The sequence below is a fragment of the Lathamus discolor genome, chromosome 1, assembly GCF_037157495.1.
Source record: "Lathamus discolor isolate bLatDis1 chromosome 1, bLatDis1.hap1, whole genome shotgun sequence".
NCBI lineage: Eukaryota > Metazoa > Chordata > Aves > Psittaciformes > Psittacidae > Lathamus > Lathamus discolor.
In genome coordinates, this window is record NC_088884.1 from 105,318,684 (window position 1) to 105,341,715 (window position 23,032).

Sequence of the window (23,032 nt, forward strand, 5' to 3'; positions counted from 1 at the left end):
CTCCTTGATATTTTTCCTTCATTCATCACAACTGAAACTGTAGACCAGCTTCATTAATAACAGTCAACCTTGCACTTGTAGTTTGAAGCTATCTCTTCATAAACCTACATCAATCACACAGGCTACCTTGTTATTTTTTCCAGAAAGTAAGAGCTAGCCACTGACTAAATTTATGAATATAGCAGGGATCAGAAACACAGCACAGAAGATCAACATTTCATAACCAGTTATGCCCATTAGCTTATAAAAGATACGCAATTCAATTAGCAGAGATTTCCATCTCCAGAGGTAGCAATAAAGCTACAGCTCCGTGAAGATAGATGAGATATGTCTCCCTGGGAAAAAGCATTCACAGCCCCACAAAAAGGTTTTCTTTTCCTGTCAAAGGGAAGGAGTCAGGCTAACCCAGCTTTTACCATGTACATGGTATAACTGTGAAACCAGCAGAAATCAGAAATTCTGCTTTTCAGCCTTAAATTTTACCCCTGCTTGTGCTGAAGAAACAAAGACAAGCAAGGTCCTCGCACTCACCATGAACTTAAAAAGTTTTGTCCCATTCCTCTAATACATGGCTGAAAAAGAAGAAAGGGGAAAGATGATACTTTATTTAAATAAGAATTAATGTTCCCCTACTAACACCAGTAACAGAAAAGAGGGAAGGTGAAAGGTCCTGCAGAAAGACTGGATGAAGAGCAAAGGCCTTTTGAGCCTCTTACTGCCACAGCCACAGGGTGCACGATCAAGTCAGGCAGCAACACCCAAGCACATAAGAAAAAACAGAGCATATCTGCCTTGAGATCTGTAAACCTTAGGAAAATAATCCGATTTCTAATCAGATGACCTAGGCACTAGGAAGTACCATATTTTGAGGATGCTTGGCTAAACCATCCTTCAATCCAAATAGACCTTACATTTCCCCATTATTTTCAGAGATGAGAGGGCTTCACAAGCCTGCATATTTTGGCCTCCCACACTGAGGGCACAGCTTTTTGGTGCGCCAAGCAGGTGAGATCTGCCCTCAGACTCAGACACCAGCTTTCCAGACAGCTTCAGGCAAGTCGTCTACTCTCTGTCTTTCCTGCCATTCTAAGTGGGATACTACCAGCTATTTGACAGAGGAAGTAGGTGTTTTAATTGATTTACTTTTCTCATCTGCAGAGGTTACTGCTGAAAATTAAAATTTCATTTTGCAGAAGACTGGCAGACAAATGTACCACAGAACACCCCAAGGATAACAGTATCTTGAATGTCTACACTTCAGAGCATCCCTCCATAATATTTCTGTCTCGCTTCTTCCTACAATGCTATTTTCATTATTTCTTGTAATCAAGTACAGATAATCATTTAACAACTGACATACACAAAGTGCACACAGGAAACTGTAATGAAAACATTATCATCTTTTTGTAAAACTTTGCATATTAACTAAAGATGATGGATCACCAATTTGTGAGCAGACAGCAAATTAATCATTATCACAATTCATCAAAATAATGACAGCAACCCCATGGCAGGGGGATTGGAACTAGATGATCTTAAAGTCCTTTTGAACCCAAACCATTTTATGATTCCATGGAAATGGATTTTTAGGAAAATCTTGTCTCAAAAAGCTAGAATTACCACTGCCTCTGATTTTTCCTCATACTGTCTTCCCACCTCACAGAATTTATTTGGGGATCTAAGTTTCAAGCTGCGCTTTATGATACGCCAAGGATACTGCTGACATGAAAAAAATTAAGAACTGAAGCCCTGAACAGGGTATTCCAACATAGTACATCCATTACTTCACTGGACTTTTTGATGTCGCCACTAGAGGGACATACATGAAGCCAGTAATTGTCAAAGATGCCATTCAAAGTGCTATTGTAGTTAGGAAGATAAAAGGCCCTTTAGTTTTCTTGAGACACAGTTTGGATTTATACACCAAACAATGCCAAACGTATCAACATGCCTGATTTTGTAGTGGCAAACAAAATGGATTGTCCATAGCACGTAGTTAATGCATATAACATAAACATTAATGAAGACCTTACTGTAGCTGGTTGATTTATTTTCAGCACAGAGTCTGCACTATCAAAGGTCAGAAAATTCCTCACAGCTTAACAGAACAATGGAAAAAGCCAATATTGCTTCTCCTCATTCCCTATTTGGTCCCCAAATCACTATCAAAAATTGTCAGAGCAACAAGCTCTCGTTCCAGTAACCTGGCTTTGTGGAAACTATCTCTGCATGTCTGTCACACTAAAGCCATTTGCCAACACAGTCAAGCTCCAGTGCTGAGATGGAGAAAAAAAATCATCATCACTGCTATGATTACAACTGGTGGCATTTAAAATCGGGTGGGAACAATCCATGCCCCCACGTTTTCATTATACAAGCTACATCCTTTACAGAAAAGAAAATGGGTTTACGAGTTTTCAGAAGTTCTTAATCGGTCACCTCTCTTCAAAACAGATCATAACTAGGAAATAGCATGCAAAAAAGCAAGCACTATTACTTCTAACATAAACATACTCACTTCTGGTCAGTAAACTGCACTTCTTCACAAAGATAGAAGGGACTTAAGTTACAGCACATGCTGCATACCAGAGGACATAGTTAGAAATAGCTCTTTTTTATTTTTCTTTTAAATAGTGCTTGCATCTAGATTTAATACCTCCATCTTTAAAAGCAGATGGCCTAAACTGATGTCATTTCTATCAAATTAATAATACAAAAATAAAGAAAATTTTAAAAATATATAAATATTCATAGATAAATTATGTTTAAAACAGCTATTACAGGCTCTTGTATGTTAAATAGAAGTGCTGGAGTTCTACTAGAAAAGGGACTGCATCCTCTGAAAGGGAAATGTTGCTCATCTCCCCTTGCAAGATACACATGACATTTTCTGGTAGTTCTTTAGTAGCCCAAGACTGAGTCACACCAATCCCGCTTTTTAAACAGATGTGGTATAACAAGGGTATCTTCCATATGAAAGAGAGGAGGCAAAACTACTCATATCACTCTGCAGGTATGTGTCACAATTCCAGTCTATTCCCTCAGTATAAAGGTTTTAAAAACTTCTTCCTGACAATCACTAGTTAAGATTGACATTTCCTTAGCATCATTAATATGCAAGGCTTGTACTTCTCACAAGGACGCAGACGGTGTCTCAATTAAACATGTGGACATGAAGGCACAGAGAGGTAGTATCTGGTACAATGTCATGGAAGGAGACACTGCTGGAACTGGAACACAAAGCAGGTATCCTGAGCTTGGTGCCTTTCCCAGGTGTTGCTCAGTAGCCATGACAACAAAGGCACAGGAAAGAAAAAAAAAAAAAAAAAAGAAAAAGCATGCTTAAGAGGGATATTGCATGCACTGACCTGAAGGGAACTGAGCTTGAAATTAGCGAATTTTATGGTGCCAGCACAACAGCTTGGTGGCATGACCCGCCATCTCATTGCACCAGGATCTAAGACTGGGAATGATTTGGGGTTTGTTTTTCTAAAATCTACGAAGGGGGCAAACCTATTATGAGCATGTCAAATATTTGTGCATCATGAGAACTGCTGCTCGAGATGGAAAAAAATTCATTCCCACTGAGCCCTCACCATTAACCTTGTGAGAAACAAGCAGCACAGCTTCAGCCAGCTTCATTTCTCTGGCTCACTGAGTCCATGCATTTTCAAGGGTCACTTAAAAAAAAAGCAGTTTAGAGTTGTTGCAGGTTTCTTTGAAGGACGACAGTAAGACAAAGTGTGCCAATATGTCCTCATGCAGAGAGGAGGCTCCGCACCAAATATATTTTTGAGAAATCACTCTGTTAATAAGGATGGCAATGTGTTCAGGAAATCTTCAATAGGAAATGAGCAGCGCTCAAAGCTGTATTAGCACAATACACCATCATTGCAGAGATACAATACGCACAGAGATACCTATGCACAGTAATGCTGGTGCACGTTTGACTAAACAGCCTGCCTGCTCCCTCCAGAAGATATCAGAGGGACAATTAGTTCAGTCGGCAGTATCAGCCATGCCCTTGAGGTCCTGTGCTCCTAACAGCTAATGAAGAGGCACTGCTGGCTGTCAGCACATACAGGGGGAGGCATTCATCTTTGTGGCAGCACCAATTACATCCACCGGGGTCACACCAGGATGAGATAGGAATTCAGCACAGGAAAGGAGTCAAAGCAGCTGACTGCTTTAATGCTTCATTTTGGGGGTTTAGATCATGGGGAAAAAGGGAATCAATTTTGTGCTAGCCATGCGGATAGTGAAGGGAACACCCAGCATCTGCATGACAGCAAAGGTGGAGAGAGTACCTCAATGCTTGAGCGTGTGTGCATGTGCCCTATGGAAAGGCATTTTTTGCAGCAGGGTAGGAAACCTCTTAATACAAAAACTATTTTCTCCAGAAGTCAAGAGAAGGGAATTTGCTTAGCGCACTGTGTCCCTGACATGCTGCTAAGCCTTCAAGGAAAGCTACTTGCTGTACATATGGGTGTATCCTCACCTTGGACACGGCAATTACTCCTGAAAAGATAAGGCAGGGAACTCTTGCCCCTTATTTCTCATAAGGTTACCTCCTTACAGAAAACAAGCAGTTCTACTTCAAAACAACAGGGCTCAAAACCTTCTGAAACATTTCCATTCTCAAAACATCATGTTGAGTTATATCAGTCACAAACGTCACGTAATCATCTGCCCCATATGGTGCCTCTCTGTAGAGTCCAACTTTTCCAATCCCACAGAAGTCCTGCTGTCATATGACTTCTAGGACTGCAAAGTATTGTTGTCAGTAGGATATTGAAATAGAAGTTACAGTAAGTATCCCGTATCCAACCTGTTAAGGTACATGGGAGCACTACAAAGAAAACTGTTACGCAAAAGAAAAGATTTACCTGTAATTCCTGTTTTGTCTTACTTGTGTCACTTAGGGAAAAAGTGCAAGTGAACTTGCCAAATCCACATTTCCTTGCTTTCATGAACCCTCAATTAAAGACACTGCCAATCAGAAGGTGACAAGAATTATCACCTAGTGTGGACTTCCTATTTCAGATGTTTGAGAACTGACGGCGGAAGTCTCAAAGGGCTTAATCTGCTAAAGCACTGTGTACCAATAGGGAACTGAAGAGTTTTTTAATAACTTTACAACACACTAGCAGACATTTATTTTCACTACACACTTGGAGTCTAAAGGGCCTGTTAACTGACAATGAAATCAGTGTGACATACATATATGCAAAAAAGATCCTTCCTGACTCTCAGCCATGGGCACACAGACATAAACAAATCCAGGCTGACTCAAACATAAGACAGCTATCCTGTAGAAATGAACTAACACTGACCTTTGGAACTAAAACTATAATTTAGCTTTGAGGAGTGAAAGCCTACTGCAGCAGAAGAAACAAAATAGTTTTATTATCCTTCCTCAAACCCGCCTCTTGCTTCCTACCAGAAGTTAATATGTAGGAAACTTCATTTGCCACATGGTATGCAGTTAAAGACACAAAGAAATAGAAAGGCTAGTGGACACACTTTTTTTTTTCTGCCAAATGAAAAAATAATTCTAACATTTTCAAAGTTCTGGGAATTAAGGTTTCACTGCCTTGCAGAGACTCTCTAGTAAAGCCATGGGCTGTTGGGAAATGTTGTGTAGTCACAAAGGCTTCACAAGTCCACAAAGTCAGCCTAGAAACCTGATGAAATATTGCCCACTGCTCTGAGAGAGCACAACATCAGAATTTCATGCCAGAAAAATGAGATTCAAACATGCTGTGAAGAGCAACAACTCAAGTCCTTCAATATAATACAAAAAATACTTCACAGGGCACACTCCACAACAGCATTGGGCAGCATTTTCCTAATGTCAATTTGTAAAACCTTCTGCAGGCTTCTATATTGCCTGAAAATAATTCTTATGAGAAAAGCTGTGATGTAAAAGCAGCCAAATGTTCGAACAGTATCATAGAAGACTGCTGGAATATCAAAACTAAGTCCTGAGACAGGCTTGTACACAGCAGTCCAGAGAAACTGCTTTTGCAGCTGAAGCATTTAAGAAGGTAGCTCAAGTATTTTAAGTACCTGCCATGTTTTGAATTATATGCTGTACTTCTACTTGAAGAAGCAGAAATGAGTTGTCTCATTGCAGCAATCCATTTGGCCTGATTTCAATCAGTACCACAAAGAGAACCAACAGTTCTGTCGAGTAGCATCATTGAGAAACTGCTGTCTGAAAAGATATACTTACAGAAAACAATTGTGCACAGAAAGCACTCATTAAACCATAATTAAAATGGTGGGATTTTCCTCAGTAGTACGTTTGAGTTTGTTCTCTTGACTTCAGCTCTCAGGCCTGACAAACAGACCTTAAACAAATGAACGTTTACAGTGCTGAAGGTAATTCCTGACTTCTGCAGTCTCCACCATCCATTACTCAAGAACAATCTCATGTTCCCTGATGGGAAGGGAGATACCCCAGGAGCCATAAACACAAAAAATCATCAGACACACAAGTGTAAAGAAAAACAGCAGCAGAGACTACAAGTAACTTACCTGAAATATTACAGTTGCTTCCTGATGGTCTGAATAAACGCTAAGAATGAAACCATGCCTTAAGCTGTAAACACATAACATGGGGCTGCACCAAGAATGCTTTTAGAGGGATGAACAGACTCTGGTAACTTACCAAAGTACAAATTCACCCACACAGACAGATATATGTGCCAGGCTATGATACTTTGCCAGCGGTGAAAAAGACAGCACAGATATACAATGCTTCCAAGCAAAAGATTCCACAAGGAAATGTCAAAGATCAACATTTGGAAAAGCGTGGTTTAGTTTAAACAGTATTAATTAAATATGAACATTCATGCAACTGAACAACTCCAAGAAATCTTTGTGAGGGGAATCTTCATCACCATCTCTAGGGCAACTCATGCCTCAGAACACAGCATACAAAGAGATCACATGCCAGCAAACATGGTCCTATAAGTAAACTCATCTTCAGCGCTACTTTCTTATGAAATCTGCATGTAATACAGCACAGGGGCTAAATAATATAGGACTCAATAACACTGAAGTGCTGAAATATCACTGGAGTGGTTATCTGGCTTCTTACCTATGAGGCCAAATTATAAAATGACTTATCACTCTCACAGAGCAGGAAATCAGCCACTGTAGAAGGATCTCAAATAACAGCAACTGGGGAGGTAGCAGTATGAACAGTTTAGTTTCGAGCATCAAAGTCCAGTCAATGATGAAGAACATTCCTTTGCCCATTCAATAACCATCTCTTCTAGGCAACTACCTACATAATCCCAGATTATTCTGATCTGATGGTGTTTCTGGAGTGCATCAGGAGACGAGGTTTCAAGTTCTGGGAGCTCCTACAAGCATCCTGACATCCTTAGGAAAGCTGCAGCCTCCTCCTTCCAACACTGCCTTTGTCCAAAATACCTTCATGTAGCAATCCTTGGAAAGGCCAAGGGACTCCAAAAAGGCATTTAAAATTTGTGTGTAAAATAACAGATGAGTCTGAGCTTCCCCATCTTTGTGCTCAGCTCCTGGTGCAAATGAGGTGAAGAAATTTAACTGAAGCAGGAATCAAGTCCCCCATCTACAAACCACCACACATGCAAAGTACAGTGCTTTCACATGCCTCTGTTCTGCACCTCCATTCCTACAGGTGATGCTTAGCTCACTGAAACACAGCTAGGTCACCCCATTAAGTTCTGTGTGAACACAAGGACACTCCTCCATTACACCTGCATATCAATACAAAAACATCAGGTTTCCTTTACAACGGAACAAATACACAGAATGAGACTTTATCTGCTAAATAAAACTAGTAACAATCAGCAAATAAAACACAGTCACTTGAACAAGCCTACTTACAAATTTTGCTGTATGTGCATACTCCTCATGTAAAAAGATATTTATTTAAACTCTCTTTTGGTTTCTGTCAAGTATGAAAAATTCCTCTGAGTGCGAGAGAAACTTAATAACCACAGACATCACCTCGTGGTCACACTGACTCTGCTACAAAAAGGCTCCTGCACAGAAGTGTGACATGGGCCTCATGGTGTACAGGAGACAGTTTCACTCCTGTAAATTAACTTCATCAGCACAGCAGAAGAAAAAAGGAACAATTTTAAGTATTAAACCATGCCATGACTTAAGGAATGAACAGAATGTTTTCAAAATGCAAATTAAAGGCATCTGTATTTTAATTACAGCATCAAAACTGCAAGATACTTGTCTCCCCACACATTTCTTTCATTCATCTTCAGAGATGGCTGTATACAGAGAATTAGTTTCATAGTATAAACCTACTCCCACGTACATTCCCAAAATAATTTGCATGTATTACCAATAAACAAACATGCACACAAGCTTTCATGCCGCCTACAGACCTGACAGACAAAAAGAGGACTTGTCACTACAGCCTTTTTGATTATAACTAAAGTTACTTCAACTTTTAATACATGGAAAGCAGAATCAAAGAGCAGCACAAGCTTCAGTGCCATATATTTTACACAATGTTCATTCAAAATGACAAAATAAAAAACAACCCCTGCAAATAGATCCTTTGCTATATAGCTATTTTCTCATATGAAAGCTAACAAAGGCTAAACAGAACCTTGGCTACAATATACAATTACTAGACAATCTTTAAAGGTCCCTTCCCACCAAAACCATAAATTTTTCTCTATTGCACTCAACGAGTTCAGTTTTGTGGCTGTCAGCCTATTAAACTGACTTTTATACTGAGTCACTAAGAGGATACAGATGACAAACAGCTCCATTAGAAAAGGCTGACAATACTTGTCTTGAGAAGCAGCAGCGACATGATGCTGGCAAAGCTCACTTCATCTTTGCTTAACATACAGCTGATAACACTTCCATAGGTACTCTCATGCCTCCCATCAGCCTGAGACTCAATTTTAATTTCATCCCTCAAAGACCAGTGCTGTGGCATAAAACATCCTATCTGATTTCCCAAAAACTTCTTTTTGTCATGAAGTCTTAGCATATCGTCTAAACAGGAAAATTACTCCAGTATGAAGTCACTATAGCTGCATGCACCAGTGCTATCCTACACACATTCAAAACCCCATACTCAGAATTCACAAATAAGCTAAACAATACACCCAATCTGGTTCTCAGGAAGGCTCCAGATAAATACTGAAGATGGCCCAAACACTAATTGCAAACTACTTTTTAACTTGAGTGTACAGACAGATAGCATCACAAATATTTTGGGTAATCACGAGAGTGATCGTGCTCTCCCATCAGCATTGCCCATCAGTTCACCAGCTGGTACTCACAGCTATGCCGCCCTAGGCTTTTCAACTTGGACATGAAGGATGACCCCAGTCAGGCTTGGCACATGAGGTTGGCTCATGATAGAAGCCAGTTAAGTCGGAGGTGCTGACACTTTGAAAACCAGCGATAAACAATCAAAATATGGGAGCAGAAGCAACAAAGACAGTGTTTGAGACTTCACAGTCTACTGGTAACTCAAAAACAAGGTGATATGTTGCATTTTCTGGAGGCTTTCTAAAATTTAGGCAACACCCAGGTACTGTTTCTGCGGCCAAGTGTGGTCTGACCTCTCCAAATGTGCTGTATGCATCCTACAGGCATCAGTGGTGTTTGGGACAGCATCATACACAGAAAATTAATGATCTTTGAGGAAAGTGCTTGAACATGGACAGAAGCTCCTGCCTTCATAATGTAAACGTTTGACTGTTTCAAGCCTTATTCCACCACCATTTCTTACTATCCTGTTATCAACTAGAATTGGGAAAGATTACAAGCAGTATCCGAGGGAGCTTTCTGCAGCTCAGTTCTGGCAAGTCCTAAGCAGGCAGTGACCCTCTGGTTCAATACGGCCACCTGCATGTTTGCATAGGAAGATTTTCGTGTCTGCACCACACATTAATCTCAGGCCTACGGTTAAATACGCCACATTTCATGTTAAATAGAACAGAGATATAATAAGCACACTAAGGTTATCAGACGTATTGAGGTATCTCATGAAGCAAGACATACAGAGCACCAGCTTCAGCAAAATCCATTATATCAATGTCTTCACATATGATATGGCAGCATCCCAGCCCTTCTGAGATACCAAGACCCTTGTTTTGTGCACTTCCTCAGCAGCACCTCCTAGTTTAACCTGCAGCAGAAACTAAAGCTGCTTTTCCCATGGTCATGTCTGTGAGGAGACCACCATCACTGAAATCAGTGACAGCGCACCTGCCTGCTGATCTTAGCCCCTCTACACCCCCTGCCGTAGGGCGTGGACCCTACTGCTACAGCTACAGAAGGTCAGCTTCTTTCTTTGCCATCTACAACATCCAGAAGAAATACAGGATTAATTTATGAAATGACTGATCAGAAGCCCTATTTTTTCTGGAAATTTGAGCATTCAGAAAGCATTCCACATGTTTGGGGCGGAGGGGCAGGGGGAAGAGGAAGGCACTTTTTCAATTGAAAAGAATGAAAACAAGATTTTAGTCAACCCCAGACTTGCAATGTTAATAATAGGTTTCTTTCAATATTTTTAACATATGAAAAAGATACAGACCACATTGAGAAACTTTTTAAAATGTGATTGATTCAAGCTGGGGTGAACATTGAGCAAACCTCACAGACACCATGTTGGCTTTCTTTGCATACTAATCCCTTACTACACACAGCTTTCATAATTAAATTCTTTGCCACGTATAAAAAGAAAAAATTAAGCTGCACTGTACTGAGCTGCAAATCCCAGTGAGTGACCAGCCTCCTTCCTTTGAAATCTACTTCATATTTCTTACACTCGTACAACATACCAAATTCTCTGTATTGGTCAAGACAACTACATTTATGCCTTGACATAGAGACGGTTTAAGAGCAAGAACAAGGTGGTGAGTTTTAATAAACATCCTCTATTTACCCTTTAAAATAGGTATTGTGGGAGTAAATTGAAAAGTAATGTATTACTTTTTAATTAAAAGAATATGTTGAATAAACAGTGGGCTAACCAGATGTTGAAACAGTGAGCCATTAAGTTGGAAAAGACCTGAAGATTTAGAGTCCAACCATTAACCTTACACTGCCAAGTACACCACTAAACAATGTCCCCTAAGCAGTATGTCTACCTCTTTTAAATACACCCAGGGATGGTGACTCGACCACTTCCCTGAGCGGCCTGTTCTAGTGCTTGATAATCCTTTTGGTGTGGAAATTTTTCCAAATATCCAATCTAACTCCCCCCTGGTGCAACTTGAGGTTGTTGCCCCAGACTCCCTCCGGTAGTCTTGGATGGATTCCATCCAGCCCCATAGACTTGTGTGTGTCTAAGTGGTACAGTAGGGCACTAACCACTTCTCCTTGGATCATGGGGGCTTCATTCTAATCTCTCTTACAGCTCAGTCATCTTCCCACCACCTTGTCTTTTGGCACTCAAGGACAGACTGCTCCTGTGCCTTTAAGATTTCCTTGAAGGATGTCCAACCTTCCTGAACTTCTTTGCCTCTCAAGTGGCTCTGTCAACCAGTCTCCTAAACAGCCCAAAGTCTGCCCACCAGAAGTCCAAGGCAGTAAATGCTAGCAAATGACAAGCAATTGACAGATTCAGGAGTACCATTCAGTTGACAGTGTAGTATTCTTCAGACAAATCTACTCCAAGGAAAAAATACCCAACTAAAACCAAGTTCAGGGTTTCAAAGCAGTACTGCTTGCTGTTGTTACAATCTGTTTATCCACCCACAGTGACCAGGAAGCGCTCTTAAATGATGGTACTGATGTTATCAAGTCAACATGCCACACTGGGAAGCTGTTGATGCTAGGTTGTGGATCCCTTTGGTACCACCAGGGACACTACTGCATATTGCCTAGTATAATCTAAAATAATTACTAAATACACTTGTATTGTTGCTATGCCACTCAGTGGTGCAACCCCTTGCTGGGAAAACTATGCTTTAAACTGACAATTAGAAAACACATCCTTTCCCTCTGCTGCCCGGAGGCGAATGAAAAGAATTCTGAAAGTATTAACAAACTAACCAGGGCTTTTTTTCCCTTAAACGGAATCATTAATCACTTTCAGCTTCTGTTTTGGCAGAACAGACATGGTCATTTGTCACTGAGAACAAAACTGCTAAGACCTTTAACATGGAGTAGAATACCCTACCTGGAACAACTTCAAAAAGGAATTTTCCTGGGCTTTCTTCATTGCAGGGATGCTCAATTACTCTGTTGCCAGGCAGAAGAATGGTGCCCTAAAGAAAAAAAAAACAACAAACATGGGATTAAAACTGCTACCATGCTTCTGATAGATTAACACTGCTTCTTTTTGGACTTGGGTGTACATGAATTTCTGGTGTTGCACCTGGGCTGTTGAATTCCAAAGGGAGACTGAGGGCGGATTACACCAAAAGCTAACATCATAGGTCCCCTTAATTAAAACTGAGGCATTCAATAACTGTTTTAGAGTTTTTTTCATCTCTTGGGTTTTTGATACCATGCAGATATTGGTACTAATCACATGTACTAATTCCATGGTGCTGCAGGGAAAATCTGAGACTAAAGGAAAGGATTAGTTTGACCCTGTTGGTGAAAAGCTATTAAGCTGCATGTGTGAGGCAGATTAATTTACCAGCTAGGTTTCCTGGCTAAAGCCAAACAGTATGCACACAGAAGAGTAAGCACAAGTTGTGGGGCACATACCCAGTTCCTACTCTGTGCTTTTTTGCCACACCATCTGTCGTGGTTTAAACCCAGTCAGCCACACAGTTGCTACTCCCCTCCCCATTTTCTTTCTTCCCCCCCCCACCCCCTGCTCCCAGAGGGATGGGGAGGAGAATCAAAAGAATGTAACTCCCACGGGTTGAGATATGAACAGTCCAGTAACTAAGATATAACACAAATCACTGCTGCTACCACCAATGATAATAATGATAAAGGAAATAACAAGGGAAGAGAATATGATACCACCCGTCAAAACAAGCCCGACTGAGAAGAGAGTGCCCTGCCGGGTAACTCACAGTTACCTCCCAGGCATGATGTGCTGTGGTATGGAATACCTCTTTGGTCAGTTTGGGTCAGGTGTCCTGCCTCTGCTTCCTCCCGGCTTCCCCTCCTCCCTGGCAGAGCATGAGGCTCAGAAAGTCCTTGGTCAGTCTATAAACATTTGAGCAGTAACTGAAAACATCGGAGTTATCAGCACCGTTCCCAGGCCAAAAGTCAAAAACACAGCGCTGCACCAGCTACTAAGAAGGAGAAAAAATGACTGCTACTGCTAAACCCAGGACAGTATCCACCCCTTATTCCATATCATTCACGTCATCCTCAGATCCTACATTATCAATATACCATCAATCTTATATATATACACATCCACATACACACACAGAGAGAAAGAGATCATTTCTTAGTGCATGGACCAATCCCTACAACGCTGCTGAGTCCATTCGATCCATGATGTCAGGTTCTATCTCTTGTAACAGTCAGGGCAGGATCTATCTCTTGTAACAGGGGCAGGAGAGGCTGTGTGCAGTGTTGAATCGTTGCCTGCTGATGCTGATCGTTCCTTTACTGCAGAACTCGTCTGGTTCTATCAAAATTCATTCTCTGTTGGGATGATGGTCGAAGGGAAGTCAGGGCCAGTCACTGGTGACCTGAAGACATCTAGTTGATGGGCTATAAAAGTATTACACAGCAGGCAACAGCATACAATTAAGTTCATTGGCTGTTTTCCTCTAAAATCAAATCCCCTTAGGGTATACATCGGACGTCCCCATCTTCCCACATTACCCACCGTGTACATTCCGGTCTCTGAGCAAAAGCAATCCCATGAGTGGGCTTGCCTTTAGCTGAAGCAGGAATAACCCAGACTGTCTTCCCCAGCAAATTCTTCATGTGCACCACAGGAACTTTGTCCCCTTCTACAATATGTAAAAGTTCTGACTAGACTGGGCCAGCCCTGTTGGCAGATCCTCTGGTGTTGACCAACCAGGTGGCCTTTAGTAAGTGTGTATCCCAGTGCTTGAAAGTTCCCCCACCCATTGCTCTCAGTGTGGTTTTTAACAGCCCATTCTAGCGTTCGATTTCCCCAGAGGCTGGTGCATGGTAGGGGATGTGATATACCCACCCAAAGCCATGCTCTTTGGCCCAAGTGTCTATAAGGCTATTCCGGAAATGAGCCCCATTGTCTGACTCAGTTCTCTCTGAGGTGCCGTGTCACCACAAAATCTGTTTCTCAAGGCTCAGGATAGTGTTCCGGGCAGTGGCGTGGGGCACAGCATATGCTTCCAGCTGTCCAGTGGTTGCTTCCACCATGGTGAGCACATGGTGCTTGCCTTGGCGGGCCGGTGGGAGTGTGATATAGTCAATCTGCCAGGCCTCCCCATATTTGTACTTCAGCCATTGTCCTCCATACCAAAGAGGCTTTAACCATTTGGCTTGTTTAACTGCAGCGCATGTTTCGCAGTCATGAATAACCTGGGCAATAGTGTCCATTTTTAAGTCCACCCTTCGATCACTAGCCCATCTGTATGTTGCATCTGTGCCCTAATGGCCTGAAGTGTCATGGGCTCACCGGGCCAAAAATAATTCACCTTTATTTTGCCAATCTAACTGCATTTGAGCCACTTCAATCTCAGCAGCTTTATCCACTTGTTGGTTGTTCTGGTGTTCTTCAGTGGCCCGACTCTTGGCTACATGATCACCTACATGGCACACCTTCACCACCAAGTTCTGCACCTGGGCAGCGATATCTTGCCAAAGTGCAGCAGCCCAGATGGGTTTACCTCTGCACTGCCAGTTGCTCTGCTTCCACTGCTGCAACCACCCTCACAGGGCATTTGCCACCATCCATGAGTCAGTACAAAGTGCTGGCCACTTTTCTCATTCAGCAATGTCCAGGGCCAGCTGGATGGCTTTCACCTCAAACTGGCTCGATGCGCCCTCTCCTTCAGCAGTTTCTGCAACTTGTCGCCGAGGACTCCATACAGCTGCCTTCCATCTCCGATGCTTTCCCACAAGACGGCAGGACCCATCAGTAAACAAGGCATACTGCTTTTCACCTTCTGACAGTTTGTTATATGGTGGGGTCTCTTCAGCACGCATCACCTTCTCCTCTGGTGACATTCCGAAATCTTTGCCCTCTGCCCAGTCCATGATGACTTCTAGAATGCCTGGACAACTGGGATTTCCTGTTCGAGCTCTTTGTGTAATTAGTGCAGCCCATTTACTCCATGTAGCATCACTTGCATGATGTGTAGAGGAGACCCTGCCTTTGAACATCCAGCCCAGCACGGGCAACCAGGGTGCCAGGAGGAGCTGTGCTTCAGTGCCAATCACTTCTGAAGCAGCTTGAACCCCTTCACAGGCTGCCAGTATCTCTTTCTCAGTTGGGGTATAGCTGGCCTCAGATCCTTTGTATCCCCGGCTCCAAAAGCCGAGGGGTCGACCTCAAGTCTCCCCTGGAGCTTTCTGCCAGAGGAGGCTCCAGGTAGGACCATTCTCCCCAGCTGCGGTGTACAGTACATTTTTTACATCTTGCCCGGTCCGGACTGGTCTAAGGGCTACTGCATGAACTATCTCGCATTTAATTTGCTCAATGGCTTGCTGTTGCTCAGGGCCCCATTTAAAATCATTCTTCTTCCAGGTCACATAATAGAGAGGGCTTACAATCAAACTGTAATTTGGGATGTGCATTCTCCAGAACCCCACAGCACCCAAGAAAGCTTGTGTTTCTTTCTTATTAGGTGGTGGAGACATTGCTGTTATCTTGTTGATCACATCCCATGGCGATCTGGCGACGTCCATCTTGCCATTTTATTCCCAAAAACTGAATCTCCTGTGCAGGTCCCTTGACCTTACTCCATTTTATGGCAAAACCGGCTTTCAGCAGGATTTGGATGATTTTCCTCCCTTTCTCAAAGACTTCTTCTGCTGTATCACCCCACATGATAATGTCATCAACATATTGCAGGTGTTCTGGAGCTTGCCCCTGTTCCAGTGCAGTCTGGATCAGTCCATGGCAGATGGTAGGGCTGTGTTTCCACCCCTGGGGCAGTCAGTTCCAAGTGTACTGGACGCCCCTCCAAGTAAAAGCGAACTGTGGCCTGCACTCTGCTGCCAAAGGAATTGAGAAAAATGCATTGGCAATATCAGTCGTGGCATACCACTTGGCTGCCTTTGACTCCAGTTCATACTGAAGTTCTAGCATGTCCGGTACAGCAGCACTCAATGGCGGTGTGACTTCATTCAGGCCACGACAGTCTACTGCTAGTCTCCACTCCCCATTAGACTTTCGCATTGGCCATATGGGGCTATTAAAGGGCGAGTGGGTCCTGCTGATCATTCCCTGACTGTCCAGTCTACGGATCATCTGATGGATAGGAATCAGGGAGTCTCGGTTGGTGCGATATTGCCGCCAGTGCACTGTTGTGGTTGCGATTGGCACTTGCTGTTCTTTGACTTTCAGCAACCCCACAACAGAAGGATCCTCTGAGAGACCAGGCAAGGTGGAGAGCTGCTCAATTTCCTCTGTCTCCAAAGCAGCAATACCAAAAGCCCAATGGTACCCTTTTGGGACTTTGAAGTACCCTCTCCTGAAGTAGTCCATGCCAAGGATGCATGGGGCCTCTGGACCAGTCACAATGGGGTGCCTTTGCCACTTCTTCCCAGTCAGGCTGATTTCAGCCTCCAGTACAGTCAACTCTTGGGATCCTCCTGTCACTCCAGAAATAGAAGTGGGTTCCACCCCTTGACAGCTTGATGGCATCAGGGTACACTGTTCATCGGTATCTACTAGAGCCTTATACTTATGTGGGACTGATGTGCCAGGCCATCTGATCCACACAGTCCAGTAAATCCGATTGTTCCCTACCTTCACCTGGCTGGAGGCAGGGCCCCTCTAACAGTCATCACAATGTTGGACACTTAAGTCTTGTTGAAAGGGATTATTCTTCGTTATCACAGGAGCTGGAGTAAAATCTTCTCTTCCACTCCATCTGGGAACCTGCTCACCAGAGACTGAAGCCACAGCTCTCATGAGTTGTCCCCTGGTTGACGGGTAAAATCTTTTCAAGTATTCTGTAGCTCGGTTGAGGTCCAAGGTGAAGAAGTCACCTCTTCTTCTTCTTCTTTGTCATGTGATGATGACTCCTGATCAAATGCTGGACCAGGTGGTGAATACATTGTTTCTTCATCTTGCTTCACCCTTCTTGCCTTTTTTTTGCCTTTTCTCTTGCCTTCAGGGGCAACCAATATTGGTATGAATTGGTCCTCTGGTTTAGCTGCAGTGATTATCACTGTGGTTTGAGTAGCAACTGTATTTGTCACTGGGGGTGGTGTAGCTGCTGTGCTTGGAGCTGGAGCTTTTCCTTTTGAAGGTGCTGGATCGTGTTGAACAAGGCCCTGTAAGCTTAGGCCAAGCCCCACGTTGGGTGCCAAAAGGAACTGTTGTGGTTTAAACCCAGTCAGCCACACAGTTGCTACTCCCCCCCCGCCTCTTTCTTTCCTTCTCCCCCCCCCCCCCCCCCACCTCAGAGGGATGTGGAGGAGAATCAAAACAATGTAACTCCCACGGGTTGAGATATGAACAGTCCAGTAACTAAGGTATAACACAAATCACTACTGCTACCACCAATGATAATAATGATAAAGGAAATAACAAGGGAAGAGAATATGATACCACCCATCAAAACAAGCCCGACTGAGAAGAGAGTGCCCTGCCGGGTAACTCACAGTTACCTCCCAGGCATGATGTGCTGTGGTATGGAATACCTCTTTGGTCAGTTTGGGTCAGGTGTCCTGCCTCTGCTTCCTCCCGGCCTCCCCTCCTCCCTGGCAGAGCATGAGACTCACAAAGTCCTTGCTCAGTCTATAAACATTTGAGCAGTAACTGAAAACATCGGTGTTATCAGCGCCGTTCCCAGGCCAAAAGTCAAAAACACAGCGCTGCACCAGCTACTAAGAAGGAGAAAAAAAAATCACTGCTACTGCTGAACCCAGGAAACCACTCCAGAGAAGTACAGTGAAAAACATCCCACTTCCACCCCCTGGTAGCACCAGTGCATCTCACAGCAGCAGACAGGCATCTCTCAAAGGCACAGCAAGAGCCCTGTTTAAAGATGCATTTGCTATGGGCAGATATGTCAGATAATAGCCATGATGGGTTCTGAACACCTTTATCACAATTTTATTACCCTGAGAAGGCAGATGGGGAATTTTAGCTCTGCATATGTCCCTTTGCCCCTGCTGTCAGATAGAATCAATACACTATCCTTTTCCTCTGAGAACTTTTTCATTTTCAGATATTATAGGCCCTCCTAGTATTACTTCTTCCTCAGTCAGCAGGCACTCCTTAATGAAATTATTTTGGAATGGCTGTCCCAAAATTTTCAGAGCTGCATCCTAGAAATTGTATTAGGTACGAGCTCTCTATCACTGTTAATGGGAGATAAAACCTACTTATCAATATTCTCCTGTTATTGCATAACAGGGCTACTGTTCACCAGCACGTACAGTATGTCATGAGAAACCAAAGACAGGGTGCACAGATACTTTATCAGATCATTAAAAAAAAATCACCTCCATTAAATACTATACTACTTTCTACAGAAAACAGATAAAATACACAGTATTCTGCTGAGGTGGTCGTAGCAGCACAAATTAGCAGTTGTGGGTGTTTTCCCTACTCACTGCATATACAGATGTATTATAAGCATTAAGTCCCTTGGGCCAGTATCTCTAGTGAGACTGCTTTCCTTCGTTCCTGCTATAAGCAGCAACTGTTAATAGCTGTCACACTTCAAAACCTTTGTGAAATACCTTATTAGGCAAGAATTGTATCATAAGCAAAGATGATTATATGAACGGTAAAAGATAATTCACAAAATAGCTCAACTTCTTATATGAGTGCTAGAGAAAAACAGCATATAAGGCTGGACGGGATTTGAGCAACCTGGTCTAGTGGAAGGTGTCCCAGCCCATGACAGGTGGGTGGAACTGGATGATCTTTAAGGTCCCTTCCAACACAAAGTATTCTGTGATTCTATGAATATATTTTGTCTGAGAATCATGGGAAAACAGGAATAAGAATCTCTAAAAAACATTTTCAACTACATGTATTTTATGTCACATGTAATAGACCATTAAGACAAGTCTAATTTTCTTGATCAGTTTACCTTTCAGCTTGAGCTGGCTTTACCTGAGAAAAGCTCTGCCAAGCACACAGGGATGGGCAGATCAGTCTTCATCTGGAGTAAATTTCACTAGCTCAGGACCTTGTGTCAGTGTAGGCACACAACGTACACATGCCTTCTGTAAACGAGGCAGCAAATGAAAACAGCATTCAGCTTTGCTGTCAACTCATTAGCAACTCACAGACATGCTGCAGTCTCGTTATGATGTGATACTTTCTGATTTCGTGATGTAAAAACCTTTTAGTATTTACTTTACAGTGAGCTGTCTTAATGACAGATCTTTGAGAACATAAAACCAAAACAGTCATTCTATTTATAATCTCAGCATCTTAATTTCATAGATGAAGCCTATTTCATCTAGTAAAATGTGAAGCCTAAAGCCACACATAACAGCTAAGTTAATATGAAGGGAATCCAGACAGCAATACCATAGAGAACACTGAGCTGTTTGAAAAAGAAAACACGTCCTCAAACAGTTAACTGTATTTTACTGTCTATTTTCAGGGCTATTATTGGAAATATCAGCGCACGTGAAATATTTAAAAATATATCTATGGATTTTTTTAAATAAGAAAATAGCTTTGTTTGTGCAACATGCACCTGCATGCCTCAGACTAGCGGGGAAAGCCTAAGAGAGTAACTGTAGCTCTTTCACTTCCCATTCTGTCTGCTTTCACACCCATCTTCTGCCTCACCACATAGAAACACTTCCCCTTCAGTGAGTTTTGTAGCTATCTACACAACTGTACCAAGGCTATCTGGTCTTTGTCCCTTTGCTTAGACTCAGCAGCTAGTGATATGTTTTACACCAGCACACTGACACCCAGGGAACACGCTGTACTGTAACAAAACCCATGTGCCCCTTCATGTTGCACAGCCATATGGCTGCTGAGTTTTTTATATGAGCAGGGGTACCCCAGTACTCCCATCACTCTCAGTCCCCTTGCTCAGTTGCCTGTCTGTGCCCTTCATTACATCTGTGCCATCCGTGCAGCTTGGATAATCCTAGGAGTACAGACTACCAGAGAGGTTCAACAAGTTAAAGCTCTATTTTTTCCCCTTGAGTTATCTAATTTCAGGGGGAAATGCAACTGCACTGAATTAATACACCTAACAAGATAGTAATTTGCACATAAAAGATTAAGGTGATTTCCAGAGGAAATACATGTTTTGCCTTGTTAAGCACATGTTAAGTGTTACATAACTAGAAAACTTCACATTGCTTCATATCAAACTCAACAAATCATTCAGAGCTGTTTAAAACAAGCCCTCAACTCGAGACTCCAGATTAGACGATATTAATATTCTTTCAAAAAAGAAAGAAAATTCCATGGTACCAGCAAGGAACAAGGCACAGTCTACAGAAATGTAGAAAAAACAGGGATTGAGAGACAAATGTGGCCCTGACACAATTCCCTTCTGGGTCCCATTGCCATTTTGTTTGTAGGCTAAGTCTCCACCAGGCCAGTATCATTTCAGAGAGCTCCTGCTGCTGGTAAACCCAGGCTGTTTTCCAATTTCCAACACTTCTGTTGGCAGTTATGAACTCCAGGGCAGTTCTGCTTCTCTAGCTGAGTGCTGAAGGTGACTTACAGGATGCAGAAGTCTGAGTTGCTCAAGAAGCATTGGCCTTCTCCCTAACCAAGTCTCAAAACCACTTTCAAAGGAATAAAATCCACACACATGGATTTTACTACAGTATACTGTTGCTTCAAACAAAAGATCACAGAAACAGAAAAACATTATTGTTATTAAAAATTTACATATGTAAAATCTTTAACTCAAGAAATATTACTACTCAGTTAATGAAGCGCCTGATAAAATACTGTAGTGCAGCAAGACTGATGTAAACCTACTTTGGATTAGAGTCACAGCATTACAGTCTTGCTCAAAGAGACGTTTTATCCCACACTGGTCCCCTGCATCACTTTCAGCATCGTTCAGCAGATGAACTTCATGAGGAAACATGGAAGAGGAGACAAGACGGCAATCACACAAGTGATTCATGGCAACCAGCTGACAGCTAGTTTTTTCCTGTTTTAAACACTCTGTGCAACGAACACTGAAGCTACCCTGTGCCTTTTTCTTTTCTCATTACTCTTCTCTAGGTACACTTTCCCCAGCATTGTTTGGACTTCATTTTCTAAAGCAGACTTACCACCTATGTTCAAGAGATATCAGGCTTTCCCCAAGAAACTTTATGATACAAGGAATTCCCATGCCTTTAAGATGTTGACTGGAAACTACAAAGGCAAATAGATTATTTTCAATGCCTCTGGGTGGATTTTACTCCAAAAGCATGTAGACACGTGAGGAAATTAACTGATTTCTTGCCAAAATAATGTCATCAAAATACAGTTCCCCAAAGCTTAACTGGTTTATTTGCTTGCTCATAGTTTGTCCTGTCACCCCTTAAAAACATCAGAAGTTTACAACATCAGCAGTTACATCAGATGTTCTTCTTGCCGTTCTAGCTTTGATGATTTAATCGAAGATCACTGAATTTTACTTCAGCTTTGAAGATAAGTGCTGCATTTGTGTATCTGTTTTTCTTGTTTCATGGTAAACTCTTCCCAGGAATTTTTTTCTGGCACTTTGTACAGTTTCAGTTAACTTTGAGGATCTTCACATAGTTTCTTCCTCTTTGTTTCTAGAGATTGGTTAACCAGTTAACAACAACAATGCAGAAGTGGCCACATTGGTTTGGCAGCAAAAGTTTCCAGGGCTTTATCTCTGCCAGAGTGCAGTTCCTGAACAAATGCAGACTCATGCTTCTCTGCAAGCTGGACAGCATCCATCGGGACAAAAACTCCTCAGAAATAGTGCTGAGGTGGTATGCAGTCAACTGCTATTCCCCATACTGCAGTCTAGCATCTCCATAGGAAGGGGTAAAGAAGAATCGTCTCTCAGAAAAGCAAGGACGTAATCAGCCAGGCAACAGATAGGAAGATTAAGAGTCATAAAGGAACTTTGGGTCCATGTGTCAGTTATATGATTCACAGCCGCGTGCAACAAAGTGCTGCTAGGATGGTTTCTTTTGTTGTTGTATCTGGAAATTCTTGAGAGTCATAATTGAGAACAACCATGTACTTCAACTTGGATGGCATCTTAAAATACTACATTTAGTGGATAATACTCTTAATGTCACTTGTATTTACAAAGTCACGGTCTGAAAGGCATCCACTGTATTTCACAGTAAATCCAGAGTAAATAATTTCCCTGATATGCACGTACATGCTCGTATATACATATATGTATATTTCTACATGTACATGTACTGTGAATTCATAAACAAGTGATGCATAGCAAAGAAGGATAAAGTGGACACGCAAGCTGGTATCAGTTAACAATAAATCCTCATTCCTTACGTAACTACTGGTTTGGCCTCTAAACTATCACAAAAATAGATTATCTCAAGTCTGAGCGAGCCCTTTGCTTTCGGGAGCCTACAGACAGGTGAGGAGGAAAATTTATAGCACAGGCAGAAATCCACTCGTACTGAGGTCAATAACAAAACCTGCACTGTGCTCACTAAAAAAAAAATAAAAAATAAAAAAAATAAATAAAAAAAATCACAATTTGACCGCAGTAACCATAAAAATCCCATTTTATTTCCACCATTACAATGTATTTCCAAGATGCCAGTAAAATAATTTTCTGCAAAAGGGCACAGCAATCCTGAAAGCTAGCACTTTAATTTGACTGCCTGCACAGAGGAATCTGTGTTTCAAGCTGGGACCAGGGTGAGTTAACAAGCTGGCTCCAAGTACTGGATAAGTGTTGTCGCAGAGGCAGAGAACTGCCTCAGCAGCCTCTTAACTGAGCAAAGCCCAGCACAT

The 23,032-nt window shown here is 42.3% G+C and overlaps 1 protein-coding gene across 5 annotated transcripts in view; it reads right to left on the reverse strand.

Moving 5' to 3' along the window:
- ARHGAP24 (Rho GTPase activating protein 24) overlaps nt 1-23,032 on the reverse strand; it is a 218,446-nt gene that overhangs the window by 118,433 nt on the left and 76,981 nt on the right. For 3 of the 5 annotated variants that reach the window (XM_065689068.1, XM_065689057.1, XM_065689078.1), the window contains one exon: nt 12,170-12,257. In XM_065689068.1, coding sequence (XP_065545140.1) covers nt 12,170-12,257 — 88 coding nt within the window. Of the gene's footprint in view, nt 1-4,886; nt 5,005-12,169; nt 12,258-23,032 lie in introns of those variants that run through there. The other 2 variants (XM_065689088.1, XM_065689098.1) reach the window with 2 other exon arrangements.